We start from the raw sequence: 15,204 nt of genomic DNA, 5'->3' as shown, positions 1-15,204 counted from the left end.
AGATACACCCCTGGATAGATAGATAGATAGATAGATAGATAGATAGATAGATAGATAGATAGATAGATAGACAGACAGACAGACAGACAGATGATTTTCTGTCTGGTCATCCTTCTTACAATGATCCTACAGATACTAGACTTCAAGTAGCTAGGATTGTAGGTGTGGGCCACCAGTGCCTGGCTTGTATTGGAATTCTTAGCCTGAGAGATTTAGATAGTGTGTGTGTGTGTGTGTGTGTGTGTGTGTGTGTGTGTGTGTGTGTGTGTGTGTATGCATATGCATGCGCTGCATGTGTTGGTACCAGGGCTTGAACTCAAGGCCTTGCACCCTCACTTTCATTTCTGCTCACAGCTGACCATCACTTGAGCTGTGGCTTCAGTCTGGCTCTTCAGTGATGAATTGGAGAAGGAGAGCAACAGCCTTTTTCTTCCCACCTTGAGTGGCTTTGGACTGCGATCATTCAGATCCCAGCCTCATGAATAGCTACGATTACAGGTGTGAGCCTCTAGCATCTGGCTTTTTGACTTAGATGTTTAACCTATATTGAGTGAAAAAGAAAAGTTTATTCAGAGAGTGACCACTAAATAAGATAGTGCAGTTATAAAGGGGTACAAAATCATACATTTAATAGGGCATTGTTATCTGTGCGGAACATTGGGATGAGATGGAATCATGTTCCAAGGGCCCCACAAAGCTATCTCCCTTCCACGGGCAGGTCAGTTGGTTGACTGTGGCTGTTTCTTTTTTTTCTTTTCTTTTTCTTTTGGCAGTCCTGGGGCTTAAACTCGGAGCCTGGGGACTGTCCTTAGAGGTTCAAGGCTAACTCTCTACCACTTGAACCATAGCACCACTTCCAGCTTATTCCTGTATATGTGATAACGAGGAATCACATCCAGGGCTTCATGCACTCTACCACTAGGCCAAACTCCCGAGCCACCATGGCAGTTTCTTATTCATGGCTGCTTTTATGGTTGTTCTTCCTAGTTGGCCTTGATTGTGGCTCAACACCGAGATCGTGCCAACACCCTCTCTGGCATTCGGATGGCAGCCTTAGAAGCAGGCCTGAAGAAGATCTATGTAGCAGCAAAGAAAAAGAAAGGTGAGCTCTTCCATCTGTGTTGAGAGGGAGGCATTTCAGTGTAGATGCGGGTGTCTCTTGTGGGAGTCTACGCCCCCCTGACTTGTTGGGTGAAGTGAGAACCAAGGTGTGTAGCTGTCGACATGATTCCTTTGGGAATCCTTTGTAACTCCAACACTTGGAGATCACATCTATCCACTAGGTATTTTGTCATGATTTTGGATTTTGTGCTCATAGTTGATGCTCTACCAATTGAGCCACAGCTCCACTTCTGGCTTTTTGAGTGGTTTATTGAAGATAAGAGTCACATGGACTTCGCTACCCAGGCTGGCTTTGAACTGTAATCCTTGGATTTCAGCCTCCTAAGTAGCTAGGATTGTAGGTGTGAGCTCCAGTCCCTGGCTCCTGTGTATATTATTTTTCGTCCATCGGGCTTTTTTTTTTCCTATGTATGTGGTACTGAGGAATCAAACCCGGGTTTTCATGCATGCTAGGCAAGCACTCTACCACTAGGCCAAACTCCTGGCCCATCCAAAAGCTTTTGAGGAATAAAGATGCCATGATTTCGTCTCTCCTTTTTCACAGCAAGTGTTCATCTTCCGCGCATCGGACATGCCACCAAGGGTTTCAATTGGTATGGGACCGAGCGTCTTATTCGGAAGTACTTGGCTGCCAAAGGCATCCCAACGTACATGTATCCTTTAGTGATCTTCATAGTTCCTTCACCCAGCCCAAGAAGAAAAATGGGCTTTGTCTCCCGGGACTGCTGTTCAGTCTAAGGCCTGGTCCCGTCCTGTGTTTCCAGATACAAACTAAGAAGCCGTGGCACTAGTGCCTCATACCTGTAATCCTAGCTCCTCAGAAAGCTGATACCTGTGGATCATGGTTCAAAGCCAGCCTAGGCCGGAAAAGCCATCTGTCTCTTATCTCCAATTAACCAACAAAAGACCAGAAGTGGAGTTATGGCTCAAGTGGTAGAGCACCAGCATTGAGCAAATGAAGCTCAACAAGAGTGCAAAACCTTGAGACCTCATCTGAAATTAAAGTAACAACGAATGGGAGCATGGCTCAACTGGATGTGTTTAGCAAATGTGAGTCCTGAGTTCAGACCTCGGGACCACACACACACACATACCCCAAAACAAAAAACCAGCAAACCCTTGAATTACTATAGAAGATAGTAGAGCAGTCATGTTGTCATGTGTTGTATGCTTCCACAACAGAGGCAGAAGGTGAAGAGTTTGGGGCAGCAGACAACAGAAATAGCCACGAGTCTTAAAAGCACTGGAAGTATGTGTGGTACACAGGAAAGAAATCCAGGGATTCTACAGGTTTAGGAGTGAATTGCACAGTCACTCAGAGAGAAAAACAGTGGTTTAAAGTGGAGACCATGCTTCCTTGACCACCTTTATCAGATACTATTTTCCTAGAAGCAGGATTGCTGGCATCCATTCCCCATCCTCCACTTCCTCCTCCACCCGTTTGCTGCCCTAAAGGCCAACCTGGGGCTCCACCACCCCATCCCCAGAGTGACTGCCATGGAGGACTCCAAGAGGAACCTGGGACCAGGTTGGCCTCTGGGATTGTCCATTTTCTGGGTTGTCATTTGTCTTCCTGGGTGGGTGACTCTGATCTGTACCTGTAATACAGGAATGTACTGCTTGGCTTCACATAACTTGGTGTAATAATAAATTTTCTATCTCAACTAGTTTTGGTGCTTTCTTTCCCCTATTTCTAGTTTTCTTACCCTTGAATAGGCTAAGTGTGTATGCATGTGTGTGTGTGTGTGTGTGTGTGTTCATGTGTACTGAACTTAGGTGCCAGCAACTTGAACTCAGGACCTAGGTATTGTCCTTTAGCTTCTTTTTGATCAAGGTTGGCACTCTACCACTTGAGCCACATCTTCCCTTCCAGCTTTTTTCTGGTCTGTTGGTGATAATCTCATGAACTTTCCTGCAGGCTGGCTTTGAACCGTGGTTCAGATCTCAGCTTCCTAAATAAAAGTGATTTCTTCAGTGGAGAGGTGGCCTGGATTAAGGAGATGAGAAAACCAATAGAACAGAAGAGGATCCCCTTCAGGTTGAATCATGCCTTCCGAAGTAACATTATTTTTGTGCTGGTAGTTTGAACTCAGGTCCTTGCACTCTTGCTTGACTTTTTTGCTCAAGACTAGCACTCTACCCCTTAAGCCACAGCTCCACTTCTTGTATTTTGCTGATCCATCGGAGATCAGTCTCATGGATTTTCCTGCCCTAGCTAGCTTCAAATATGATCCTCAAATCTCAGCCTACCAAGTAGCTAGGATTAACAAGTGTGAGCCACCAGCGCCCAGCTGATTCAGACATGCAGAGTGTCTGCCCTTTTTTCCCCCTCCCACTGCTAGCCTCAGGCCATAGTAGCCTAGCCTTAGAGACTGTCGGTGTGAAATCAGAGAAAATGGAAGATCTTTTCCCACTGACCAAATCCAGTTTAGCCTGTATCCAAAGGACTTGTAATAGAGACCCTGGAGAAGACCAAGAACCTTCAAGGAGAATCAGGTAAGTGGTAGCCGTTCACACTGGTATATGAAGTCTCAAATGTTTACAACACTCAAGTGTGTGAGTCTCTTCAGCAGCCCCAGGGTGGGGCTTGATGAGGAAGGTATTCCAATCCCTTTAGCCCTCGGCTTGTATGGTTCTGCTGGACTCCCTCCATTCCTCCACCCCCACCCATTTCAGCAATTTAGCCTCTGTACTGAAGATCTTATACTTCAGATTCATGATTCCTTTCATTTTTCTCCTAATTTGGAGGTGGGGAGGGAACTGGGTGCTGTCCCTAAGCTGTTTTGCTCAAGGCTGGCACTCTTCCATTGGAGCCATAGCCCCACTTCAGGCTCTTTTTGGTAGTTAATAGAAGATAAGGGTCCTACACAGTTATCTACCCTGGCTGGCCCCAAGCCACGATCCATGATTCTCAGATCCCAGCCTCCTGGTGGCTGGGATTACAGGCATGGACCACCAGCACTTTAGGGCAACTGCTTTAAAATCCTGAACTCGTTTAACTGATCTGTCTTCCTTAGAAAGCAGAGATTCATTGCCACTTCCATTTTTTGTGCCACTCGTCAAGTGCCTTCAGGTGTACAGGAAATCTGACCCTCTGTCAATGCAGTCCAGTACTGGTTCCTGAGCTTCCCTCCCTCTGTTCTGCATGTGTTTCCTTGACCTCAGCCATCCCATCGTGGTTCAGGAGGAAAACGGGGTGTCATTCTCTAGAGCTGTGAACTTTGCATTTCTTCAGCTTTAAGCTATCAGTCACGAAGCATTCGGCAAGCCACTAAAAAGAAATGACATTTGCAGGCAGCTCTCGCTTCCTCTTTCTTGGTCCTGCTTAGAGTTGTCTTGTTGGCAGGCAGCCGCCTGTGAAATGTGCACATTTCAAAGCAAATGGCTCCAGGAGCTCATAACTGCCAAACGTGTGTGGATTTTAATAGCCCATTTTCATTAGCCTTGTGTGAAATCACCTGTCTCTGTGTTGTTACCCAACTTAATTGTCAATTATGGTGATTAAGCTTGGCTCTCACTTCCATCACCGCTAACCGTTAGTGTTATCTCTAAGGCTGAACTAAGGGGGAAAAATAATTGTTGTAGATGCAGGCAAATATTTTGGTGTCAGTGAATGAAGTGACAGTATTCTCTGGGCTGAACCAAACTTGAGTCTAGCTGTCATTTCCAATCTGCCTTTTAAATGTCTTAAGACAAAGCACCCCTCTGTGCTCTCTTGGTTTCTTGTCATCAAAGGAATTGGTACCCAGCCCCTTCCACTTTACCATGATAGCCTACATGTCTTATTAGACAGTAGGTCAGACTTTTTTTTTTTGGTCGGTCTTGGGGCTTGAACTCAGTGCCTGGACACTGTCCCTGAGCTTTTGTGCTCAAGGATAGCGCTCTAACACTTTTTGAGTCACAACTCCACTTCCAGTTTTGGGGTGGTTAATTAGAGATAAGAGTCTCACAGACTTGCCTGGGCTATCTTCATATGGCCGGTCTCAGATCTCAGCCTTCTGGGTAGCTAGGACTGGAACCACCAGTGCCCAGCCATAGGCCAGACTTCTAAAGAGCTTCTAGCATTTTTTTCCCTTGTGTGGGTACCGAGGCTTGAACTCACAGCCTGTGATCTTACTTTGGATTTTTCTATTCAAGGCTAGCACTGTACTACTTGAGCCATGCCACCGCTCTGGTTTTGTGCTGGTTAATTGAAGATAAAAGTCTCTTGGATTTGTCCATCTGGGCTGGCCTTTTGAACTTGAGATCCTCCGATCTCAGCCTCCTGAGTAGCTAAGATTACAGGCATGAGCCACCATGCCCACATTAGCAATGTTAATGACCCTAACTCTCATGGGTGGAGTCCTAGGAAGATATTTTGGGCAGTATTGGCAATGAGAAACTTAAGATACTGATTACTGACTTCTGGTTTACTCAGCCATGACTTCTAGTATATAAATGCCTTCAAATGTGCCAATGGATGACTATTTTAATTTTCCTGGCATTTGGAGTGAACAATAATGAAGATTGAGGAAGCCATCATCCCTTTTCCTTCTTCTTTACACATTTTTAATTTAGTAAAATTCCCAAACTCATTTCTGTTAACACTTTTATGGGATTTCAAGACAAGACAAAATAATGAAAGACATTTTAAAAAATGGTATCATTAGCTATCATCTCTAGTATTTGAGGGCCATGTGTGTCCCCAAGGTTTATGACACTCTTAAGACTTAATGGTTTCCTTTATCTTCCCAAAACTCCTTTGAGGAAACTAATAAAGAGATTTTTTTTATTCTAATTTAATGAGAAAAAAAAAGAAATTAAGTCATGTACGCTTAAGGGATGAGGAGAGGAGACGAGTGACTGCCTGCTGCCTTCTGGGATAAAGGAAGAATAGAGCTCTAGCTCAGACTGTCTTAAAAAATAAAAACTATTAAACCCATAACCATGCGAAGATCTTTTGGCAAGCCTAGACAAAAGCTTGTGAAGTTATAAGGGAATTAGCTTCTAGCATTTGTTTCCCTCTTCTCTGGGTTCTCATTTCTATGTACTGTTGCTTTCAGTTATTTTTAATTTTTGATGTTATTCCAGTACCTGGGCTTGAACTCAGGGCCTTGTGTTCATACTTGGCTTTTCTGCTCAAGTCTGGCACTCTACCACTTGAGCCACAGCTCTACTTCTAGCTTTTTTTTTCTTTTCTCTTTTTTTTTTTTGAGGAGGCAGGGAGGTGGTTAATCATAGCTTAATGCAACAGACTTCTGCCTGAGCTGACTGAACCATGATCTGTAGAGCTCAGCCTTGTGAGTAGTTAGGGTTATGGGCATGAGCTAACAGTGCCTGTAAATAACCCTAACCAAAATACGGTCATCTCTGTTGCCTGTTGTGTTCGTGGGATCCGTAAGCCCCACAGCAGCTATCTGGACAGGTTTCAGTTTCTAGACTTTTCTTCTTTATGCTTATGGATCACCTTTCTTCTGGTCATTTAAACTTAGAGCTATCATTAGGATTTCAGCTCCCGAAAGGATGAACAAATACAGCCGTGGTATCCACTAGACATAGACACCGTGTGGAAAATGAACTAGACACCATGTGGGAGGGAAAAACTGGAAGAGAGCTAGGGGAGGGGTGACGTCCAGAAGGAAATATACTATTGACGGGACTTACGTAGCCAGTAATCTCTCTGTACATCACCCTTATAATACCAAAAAAAGAAAAAAAATGGTTTTTTCAAAGATTTCTGCTCCCAGTACCTAAAGTTTCTGGAAATTACCCTACACACACACACACACACACACACACACACACACACACGGTCACGCGCGCACGTGCCAGCCAATTCAACCATCTCTTAGTTGGGGTTTCTGAGGAAATGAACCGAAGCATGGCAGTAGTTACCATGGAAACCGGGTCTCTCTGGTGGGAACCAGGGAGAATATCACTTGAAGGCAGGGTTCAGTTCACCCTCTGCTAAGGAGAGTGTGGGCCTGGGGAAGGAGGGATAGAGGGAGAAGAGGCTTTTAAGGCATCTGGAAACAAATTAGAATAGATTTCCTAAAGAACATATCAGCCACTCAGTGATAGGCTGGTAAAGAGACCGACAGCAGTGAGAGCCCAACAGAGGAGGGAAAAGCGTGCACAGAGTGGACCCTGGGAGCGGGGCTGGGGCTAATTCCCAGAAGCTCAGTGGCCTGGCAAGAAGTAAAGGAAACAGGCTGGAGGTATTATCCTGGGTGTGATGTTGGTGAAGGAAATACATGATGTAGGTAGACCTCAGACACACCTGGGGATCATCAACACTCCTTGCACAAACAATGTGCCAATGCTTGAACAGGAATGCTTATGAGCCAGGCACAGTGGTTCACGCCTGTAATCCTAGCTACCCAGCAGGCTGAGCTCTGAGGATCGAGGTTTAAGGCTGATCCCAGACAGACAAATCTGGTAGACTAAAGCTAGAAGTGGAGGTGTGGCTCAAATGAGGGTGCTGGCATTGAGAGAAAAAGCTAAGGGAGAGGGTGAGGCCAAGTTCAAGTCCACCACAAAAAAAGTACTTCTCTGTGAAACTGAAGCATGATGGAAAGTGAAGCATTTTTATTATTCTATAAGAAGTCCTAAATTGAAGATTTAGTATGAGTGGACGTTTTCAAAATTCATTAGTAGGCACAGTCATGCCTGTTTCATTGTTTATGCTCAGTCGATTCTTATCTTGACATTTTAAAATATTGCTTTCTCAGACTGCATGAAAGTAAAGCTCAGTCGTAAGCCATAACACAGCTGCCATATTCCCCAAAGGAGCTCACGGGTGCCAAAGTCAGCAAGTGGACCTGTCGGATGGGCCGTGCTGGCTTCAGATATAAAGCAGAGTTGACCTCTAGAAGCAAGTCAAAGCCCTCTTGCCCCACTCAGCTTTCCCCCAGTCTTGCCATCTCACAGGCTCAAGCAGAAACCTCTTTCCAAGAGAAATCAGATTTAAATTGGTCAAACTGTGCCTGTATTTCTAGCTCCTCAGGAGGCTGAGATCTGAGGATTGCCTTTTGAAAGCCAGCCTGGGCTGTGAAGCCCTTGGTCCTCATCTTCCAATTAACCACCCAGAAGCTGAAAGTGGTGCTGTGGCTCAATTGGTAGAGTATTAGCTTGAGCAAAAAAGTCTAGGGACAGTGCATAGGCCCTGGAAAAGGAAGGAAGGATGAAAGGAAAGGAGGGAAGGAGAGAGAGGGGGGGGAGGGAGGGAGGAAGAAAAGAAAGGGAAGGGAAAAAAAGAAAGGGAAGGGAAAGAAGGCAATAAAGGAAAGAAAGAAAAGAAGAAGTAATAAAATATAGGAATAGTCTGGTACATAATAAAAGCTCTGAAAATCTTTTCTTTTCTTTCTATATTGGTCCTTGAACACAGGGCTTGAGCACTATTCCTGAGCTTTTCTTTTTTGCTCAAAGGTAGCATTCTGCCACTTAAATGCTACCCTTGAGCCACAATTTCACTTCCAGCATTTAGGTAATTAAATGGAGACTGGCTTTCTTGCCTGGGCTGGCTTTGACTTCTAACCTATGATCTTCAGATCTCAGCCTCCTGAATGGCTCACAGGTAAGCCACCATGCCGACCTGCTTTTGCATCTGTAACAAGAATGAGTCTCCTCTTCCTGCTTCTACTCAACCTGAAGCTGTGGTCAAGACAGCTTGGAAATCAGTGTGTCATAGCCTCCCAACCAAGTGACACTGTTAGGCTAACTGTCCCTTCTTATGAAAGAATGGCTATAAGGGACACATTTCCTTTCCTTTTCTGTCCTCATTATTCTCCACTTCTTTGAAAATCTGGCCAGTGTCAGTTGTACAGATCACCAGTCACCTTATATCTTGGTACAAGTTTCATTTTCACCTTAGTATGTACAGTGTCACTGTGAACCCAGATAGAAAGCCTAGAGAGTACTGAGTCTCATTATGTTAGTTTTGCCATAAAACTATTGAGGAGGAGATGGAAATAGCAGGATACTTTATGAGAGCTCTGGGCTTCTTGAGTTCTCTTGTGATTCCTAACGAGTGCATAATCACAAAATTATTACAGGGAATTTTTTTCTCCCACCCATAAAAATGACACTTTTTTTTTTGCCTGAGCCTGAACTAGAAAACAACTTTTGCACGTCCCCGTTGTCATTTACCTGTACATGGAGCAAGCACTTATTTTTGGTTCTTAATGAATGCACCGAGCTTCTAATTATTTAGGGATGTGATTAAATGAGTTTCATAGTGACTCGGTGTCGCAGGAGAAATCTTTTAATTTGCACACTCCTACGGCTGATGTGTCTTGCAAACAGTGACTATTTAACAATTTAACAACCCCCACTGCCACTCATTTGCTACTGCGACTCCAGCTCATTGACTTTGAAACTTTTAATAGTGCCCAGTGAAACTTTTAATTGCTACTGATTAGTGTGTAGGCTTCCTGAGTCAGGCAGGGAAGGGACACAGCCTGATTTTGCAGACATGTCAGCACAGGTCTTAGACCAAGATCGTAAGAGAGGCCAGCTTCCCTCATCCAGTCTTTCTCTTCCTCCATTTTTCCTCCAGTATGATGAAGACCTGCACAGCTTATTTTGTATTTTTATCCCATCGTAGATCCCATCCACAAGTCACAGTGGAAATGCAAAGGTCAGCATAATTTTATCCTAAGCCTTGATAATCTAATACATAGTTTAAAACCTTCAGCCAGATGCCGATGGCTGGTGTCTGTGAGCCTCACAAGTCAGGAGGCTGAGGTCTGAGGATCACGCTTCAGAGCCAACCTGAGCAGGAAAGTCTGTGAGACTCTTATCTCCCATTAACCACAGGAAAAAGCTGGAAGGGGCACTGTGGCTCAGGCGGTAGAACACTAGCCTTGAGCAAAAGGAGCCCAGGCACAATTTTCAAGCTCCCGGACAGGCAAAGAAGAAAAGAAGAGAAAAAAAACCTTAAAACTCTTAGCCAGTTACCAGAGACTCATGCTTGTTATCCTAGCTACTCAGGAGGCTGAGATCGAGGATCTTGGTTCAAAGCCAGTGGTTAGATAAGTCTAAAAGACTCCTATCTCCAATTAACCAGCAAAAAGCTGGAAGTAGAGATCACTCAAGTAATAAAGTATTAGTCATGATTGAAAAAGCTCAGGTAGAGTGCCCTGGCTCTTGACTTCAAGCCCCAGTACCAGCACACACACACACACACACACACACACACACACACACACACACACTACACAACATGCAAACAAAAGCTGATTTTTGAGGCAGGGCAAGATAGAGGACTTTATGAATGAGCAGAGTAAAGTGACACAGGATGTTCTGAGAGAGAAAGAGAGGGAGGGAGAGAGGGAGGGAGAGAACACACATCAGGAATCACAAAAGAGAGAACAGGCTTGCAGCAAAAGAGAAACTGAGGCAACAAGGAAAAAAACAAGAGTTTGGAGTTGTTTGGGCTTTCCTAGGCAGGTGAAGAGATGCTAAAGACATTGTCACAAGGTAAAATAGGTGGCTCTGGTGACAGACAGCCATTTGTAGCTACAAGATAAGCCTATGCCTTCTGTAAGCCTTAAACCCAGTGTACAGATTTGTGAGGCAGTGACCGCTCTAATGTGGAAAGCCAGACTCAGTGAAGAAAGCTATCCTGTCAGTCCCTTTACTGCAGCAGTGGGGTGCCACCTTAAGAAGGGATGTGCTGTTGGGACTCTGGAAACACTCACAGCTCAGGGAGGCTTCTGCGCCTCCATTGTGGAGTCTGATTGGGAGATAGCCACAAGAGAGGATGAAGGAGATGCAGAGGACTAGAAATATGTAACTTGAAGGTAGGGACAGGAAAGGGGAAAAAGATGACACGAAGAAGCCGTGTACTCAAAACCTGACTTAGGGAATTGTAACCCCTTTGTGCACGTACATAACAACAACAAATGATAAAGAAATAGCCCTAACAAGGAGAACAAGATGTGAACCATGGCACCAGCATGCCGGAGCCAGCCGGCAGCAAACCAGGGTTCGTGGATTGGGATTCCTGAAATAGGGGCAAGGACTAGGAAAAAATAGAAGAGAGACAAACAGATGGAGTTCGGGAGGACTACAGCCCAAGTCAGCGGTCCAAGAAGTCTGTGAGCTCCAGACTGCTGCCTAAGACTGTGTCGTTTATTTTAAGTTCCGACCTTAAATACTCTTCTTAAAACTAGGGAACTGCCAGAGGCTACATTCATACAAAATAGTAAACAAATCACATATAGGATAATTGAGAAAGGATTAACATTGCTTAAAGTCATCATGATAAGAACTGATTGACATAGCTTAAAGTCATCATGATAAGAACTGATTGACATTGCTTAAAGTCATCATGATAAGAACTGATTGACATTGCTTAAAGTCATCATGATAAGAGTTACTTCCTTGTGTATACAGTTGTGTAGGTCCAAGGTCAGGTCCAAGGTCATTGACCCCACAGTCGGTCCCCAACATCTCCCCCGTCTTTCTTTTAAAAGATGCGACTTGCTTGTCTTAGGTTGGGTGGATCGCTGACTCTGCCTTACCCGTCATGGGGAACTTCTTCAGATCAAGCTGAAGGCCCTGTCTTAGGTTGGTCAGAGAGCGTCCCCTCTTATCCCATCCTTGACTGCGATTCCTCTCGGGGGGGGGGGGGGGGGGATTCATCCATCTGGGGCTTAGATCTGCGGAGTTGTTCGATTGGTGACTGTTGCAGATGTGACCATTGGACGGCTACTGGCCATAGGTGTTGATTTGTTCCCAACCATAGCTTCAGTTGTCACTTTACTTGGAGTAGAAACAACAGCAGTTGGCTTGATATTGGCTGTTGGTGGATCTGAAGTGCTGGCAATTCCTCATTCTTCAGAAGCTGCAGTAGTTTTCAACGTGATCTGTCTCTGCTGTTCTGGGACCTTACTAGTAGGTTCTTGAGGCTCTTTTTTCGGCTCTAAGTGCCTCCCTTGATGCTCTCGGAGTTCTCTCTCCAATCTACTGATTCGACCTTCTAAATGGGACTTAAGAGTTGTCATACAAGCATCAAGTTCATTTTTTTTTATCTAACATTCCATTCTCCCCCCTCTTTAAAACAATGCAATAATTCAAACCTAAATGATTTTCTTGATTAAACCTTGAACATGTTCACTCACTCATTCACACACATTCATACTCAAAGATTTTAAAGTGCACAAAATTAATATTGGCCATTCATTTTCCGGAAGTTTGTGTCAAGAGAGCTTTGCCAATTTTACTCTTGCAGGTGAGAACCAGGTTCAAAACAAAACTTTAGAAAAAACATAAGGATCCATATTTAAAACTGGTACCAATTTCAAAGACAAAACTGGACAAGAAAAAATATGTAACATGAACAAGACAAAGAAACAGAGACTTTTACACTTAACACAAAAACATGAATTCAGATCTTTTCCGCATTACTGGATGCATTACTGGAGGGTTGGGGGTGAAGGTCCAGTGGGTCGCTGCTTGGATGACCACTGTCACTCTCCACAATCCGAACATAGCGTTCAGGCAGCCAGCGGGCATCATTTTCTTCCACAGCGGGGTCCTCCGCCTTCGTCCCAGATTTTCAGGGTCCCTGTTCGGGCGCCAGTTGCCGGGGCCAGCCGGCAGCAAACCAGGGTTCGTGGATTGGGATTCCTGAAATAGGGGCAAGGACTAGGAAAAAATAGAAGAGAGACAAACAGATGGAGTTCGGGAGGACTACAGCCCAAGTCAGTGGTCCAAGAAGTCTGTGAGCTCCAGACTGCTGCCTAAGACTGTGTCGTTTATTTTAAGTTCCGACCTTAAATACTCTTCTTAAAACTAGGGAACTGCCAGAGGCTACATTCATACAAAATAGTAAACAAATCACATATAGGATAATTGAGAAAGGATTAACATTGCTTAAAGTCATCATGATAAGAACTGATTGACATTGCTTAAAGTCATCATGATAAGAACTGATTGACATTGCTTAAAGTCCTCATGATAAGAACTGATTGACATTGCTTAAAGTCATCATGATAAGAACTGATTGACATTGCTTAAAGTCATCATGATAAGAGTTACTTCCTTGTGTATACAGTTGTGTAGGTCCAAGGTCAGGTCCAAGGTCATTGACCCCACAGTCGGTCCCCAACACCAGCAGTGTAGGGTACAGTCAGAATTGGAGACCACACCACACCTGGCCTGGAGGGAGTCCTCTTGCTTGCAGGCGGGTAGAGCAGAAAGAAGATGCTGAAGCCATGGCTGGCTTAGGATCCAGGCTCAGGCTCCAGGCTGCCTGTGCTGCCTGCTGAGGGACGGGCCGGGGCCCATGCTCTGGATCACCCAACCCCACAGCCCTTTCCTTCAGCTGGGCAGTCAGTGTCCAGCGAGGACCAAAGCCCTGAGTGTTCCCAGGAACTTGATTCGGGGATGCATGTGCTGACATGCAGAGTGTGTGTCATTTGCACTGCTGCTCCCCTCCCATAGGCCGTCCACTGCCCCCGGAGTCTGCAGGGGCTGAACCCAGCACACAGGCTCCTCCGTTCTCCATCAGGGCTGCAGAATTCTGTCCTGTCTGCTCCTGATCATCCTCACAGGGGTCCAGCCAAGAGGCACGTGGAGCACGTGGCATCACTAGCCCACAGTAGTATAAACTTTCAACAATCCACAGAGCCCAGAACACAAAGAAGGGTTCCTCCATAGTGCTAGAAGCACAGACGTGGACAAGGGACTCTGGCTGTTTGGGGGAGACTCTCATCTCCAACCAACTACTCAGAAAAAGCCAAAGTGGTGCTGTGGCTCAAAGCAGTAAAGCTTTAGCCTTGAGCTGAAGAGCTCAGGGACAGTGCCCAGGCCCAGAGTTCAAGCCCCACAAGGGACCAATAAATAAATAAATACATACATACATACATACATACATACATACCATCTCACTGACAAAGACAGACATCAGCTGTCTTTGGGAAAAAAAATTCCAAATGGACCTGGAAAGCAAGTAGAAAGTCTGATGAAACAGACTTCTAACCATGATGAATCAGTCAGAAGAGACAAAGAAAGCCACATGCTACTATGAAAGAAACAATTCATCAGGAGAAGAGGACAAAGTGGGTATGGTGGCTCATGCCTGTAATCCCAGGTTTCTTAGGAGGCAGAGATTGGGGGAACTTGAGGCATAAAGCAAGTCCTTGTCTCAAAATATAACCAACCCAAAAGGGCTGACAGAGATGCTCAAATAGACAGCTGCTTCTGAATTCAAATTCCATTAGAAAGAGGGGGAGGCACAAAAGAAGAGGAAGGGAATTATCACAAACACCATAAAAAAGAGACAGAGACCCTATCCAAAAGATAACTAAGGCAAAAAAAAGGGCTGGAGGTATGCCTTAAGAGGTACAATGTCTACCTAGCAAGCACAGGTCCCGAGTTCAAATCCTGTCGGGGTCTTTCATCCCCGCTCCCTCTAGACCAGCAGGAGGGATAGGGAGAACATGCCCCGACCAGGAGGAGCCAAGAGAGGAGAGGGCCCACTGACCACCCACACCCAGTCCTCCTTCCCTGGAGGACAAACAGACATGTCAGGGAGACCCGTCAAGGCAGGAATTCTAACCCCAATTTCTTGAGGAAGTCCCTCCAGTTAATATGCCCTCACTGTAGGTCCCAGCAGAGAGTGATAAACAATAACACATCTGTAACCAATGGTAATCAAGTCTTGTGCCCTGCCTCTTGTGCCTTGCCTTGTCTCTTGCCCCTTGCCTCTTGCGTGTTGCCCTGCCTCTCAGCAGAAAGTGATTCACAATACTGATGATGTAGCTCAAAGTTAAACATAGCGTTACTTGGCTCCCAGCATCTCCCCCATCTTTATTTTAGAAAAAAGAAAAACCTAGGATATGTGGGGCTACCATCATATCAGATCGACTGTGCCTGTCTTAGGTGTCTCCAATCTCATTAGTTTTCTTACCCATCATGGGATCACCAAGTCCTTCTTTTTACTTGGCTCCTGTCTTAGGTTGATAGGCTAACAGCTGCGACTTTCCCGTCTTTGACTATCAGCCGTCCATTTGAGCAAGCCAGACCTGAGGGGATGCACCTGTTTCCACGGCAGCACACGCCTGTAGTATTATTTGTATTATTTTCCTTGGGAGT

At 45.1% G+C, this 15,204-nt stretch overlaps 1 protein-coding gene across 1 annotated transcript in view; it reads left to right on the top strand.

Moving 5' to 3' along the window:
• Nucleotides 1-2,779, top strand: part of Chd1l (chromodomain helicase DNA binding protein 1 like) — a 31,215-nt gene extending 28,436 nt beyond the window's left edge. Inside the window, exons 21-23 of the mRNA XM_090334167.1 lie at nt 988-1,102; nt 1,667-1,775; nt 2,497-2,779. Coding sequence (XP_090190293.1) covers nt 988-1,102; nt 1,667-1,775; nt 2,497-2,575 — 303 coding nt within the window. The 3' untranslated portion in view covers nt 2,576-2,779. The remainder of the gene's footprint in view (nt 1-987; nt 1,103-1,666; nt 1,776-2,496) is intronic.
• Nucleotides 2,780-15,204: the final 12,425 nt, after the last annotated feature.

Source organism: Megascapheus bottae, chromosome 6 (genome assembly GCF_031878675.1).
Source record: "Megascapheus bottae isolate mThoBot1 chromosome 6, mThoBot2.hap1, whole genome shotgun sequence".
Taxonomy (NCBI): Eukaryota; Metazoa; Chordata; class Mammalia; order Rodentia; family Geomyidae; genus Megascapheus; species Megascapheus bottae.
Note: the sequence above shows the minus strand (reverse complement) of the source record. Positions and strands in the feature narration are given on the sequence as shown.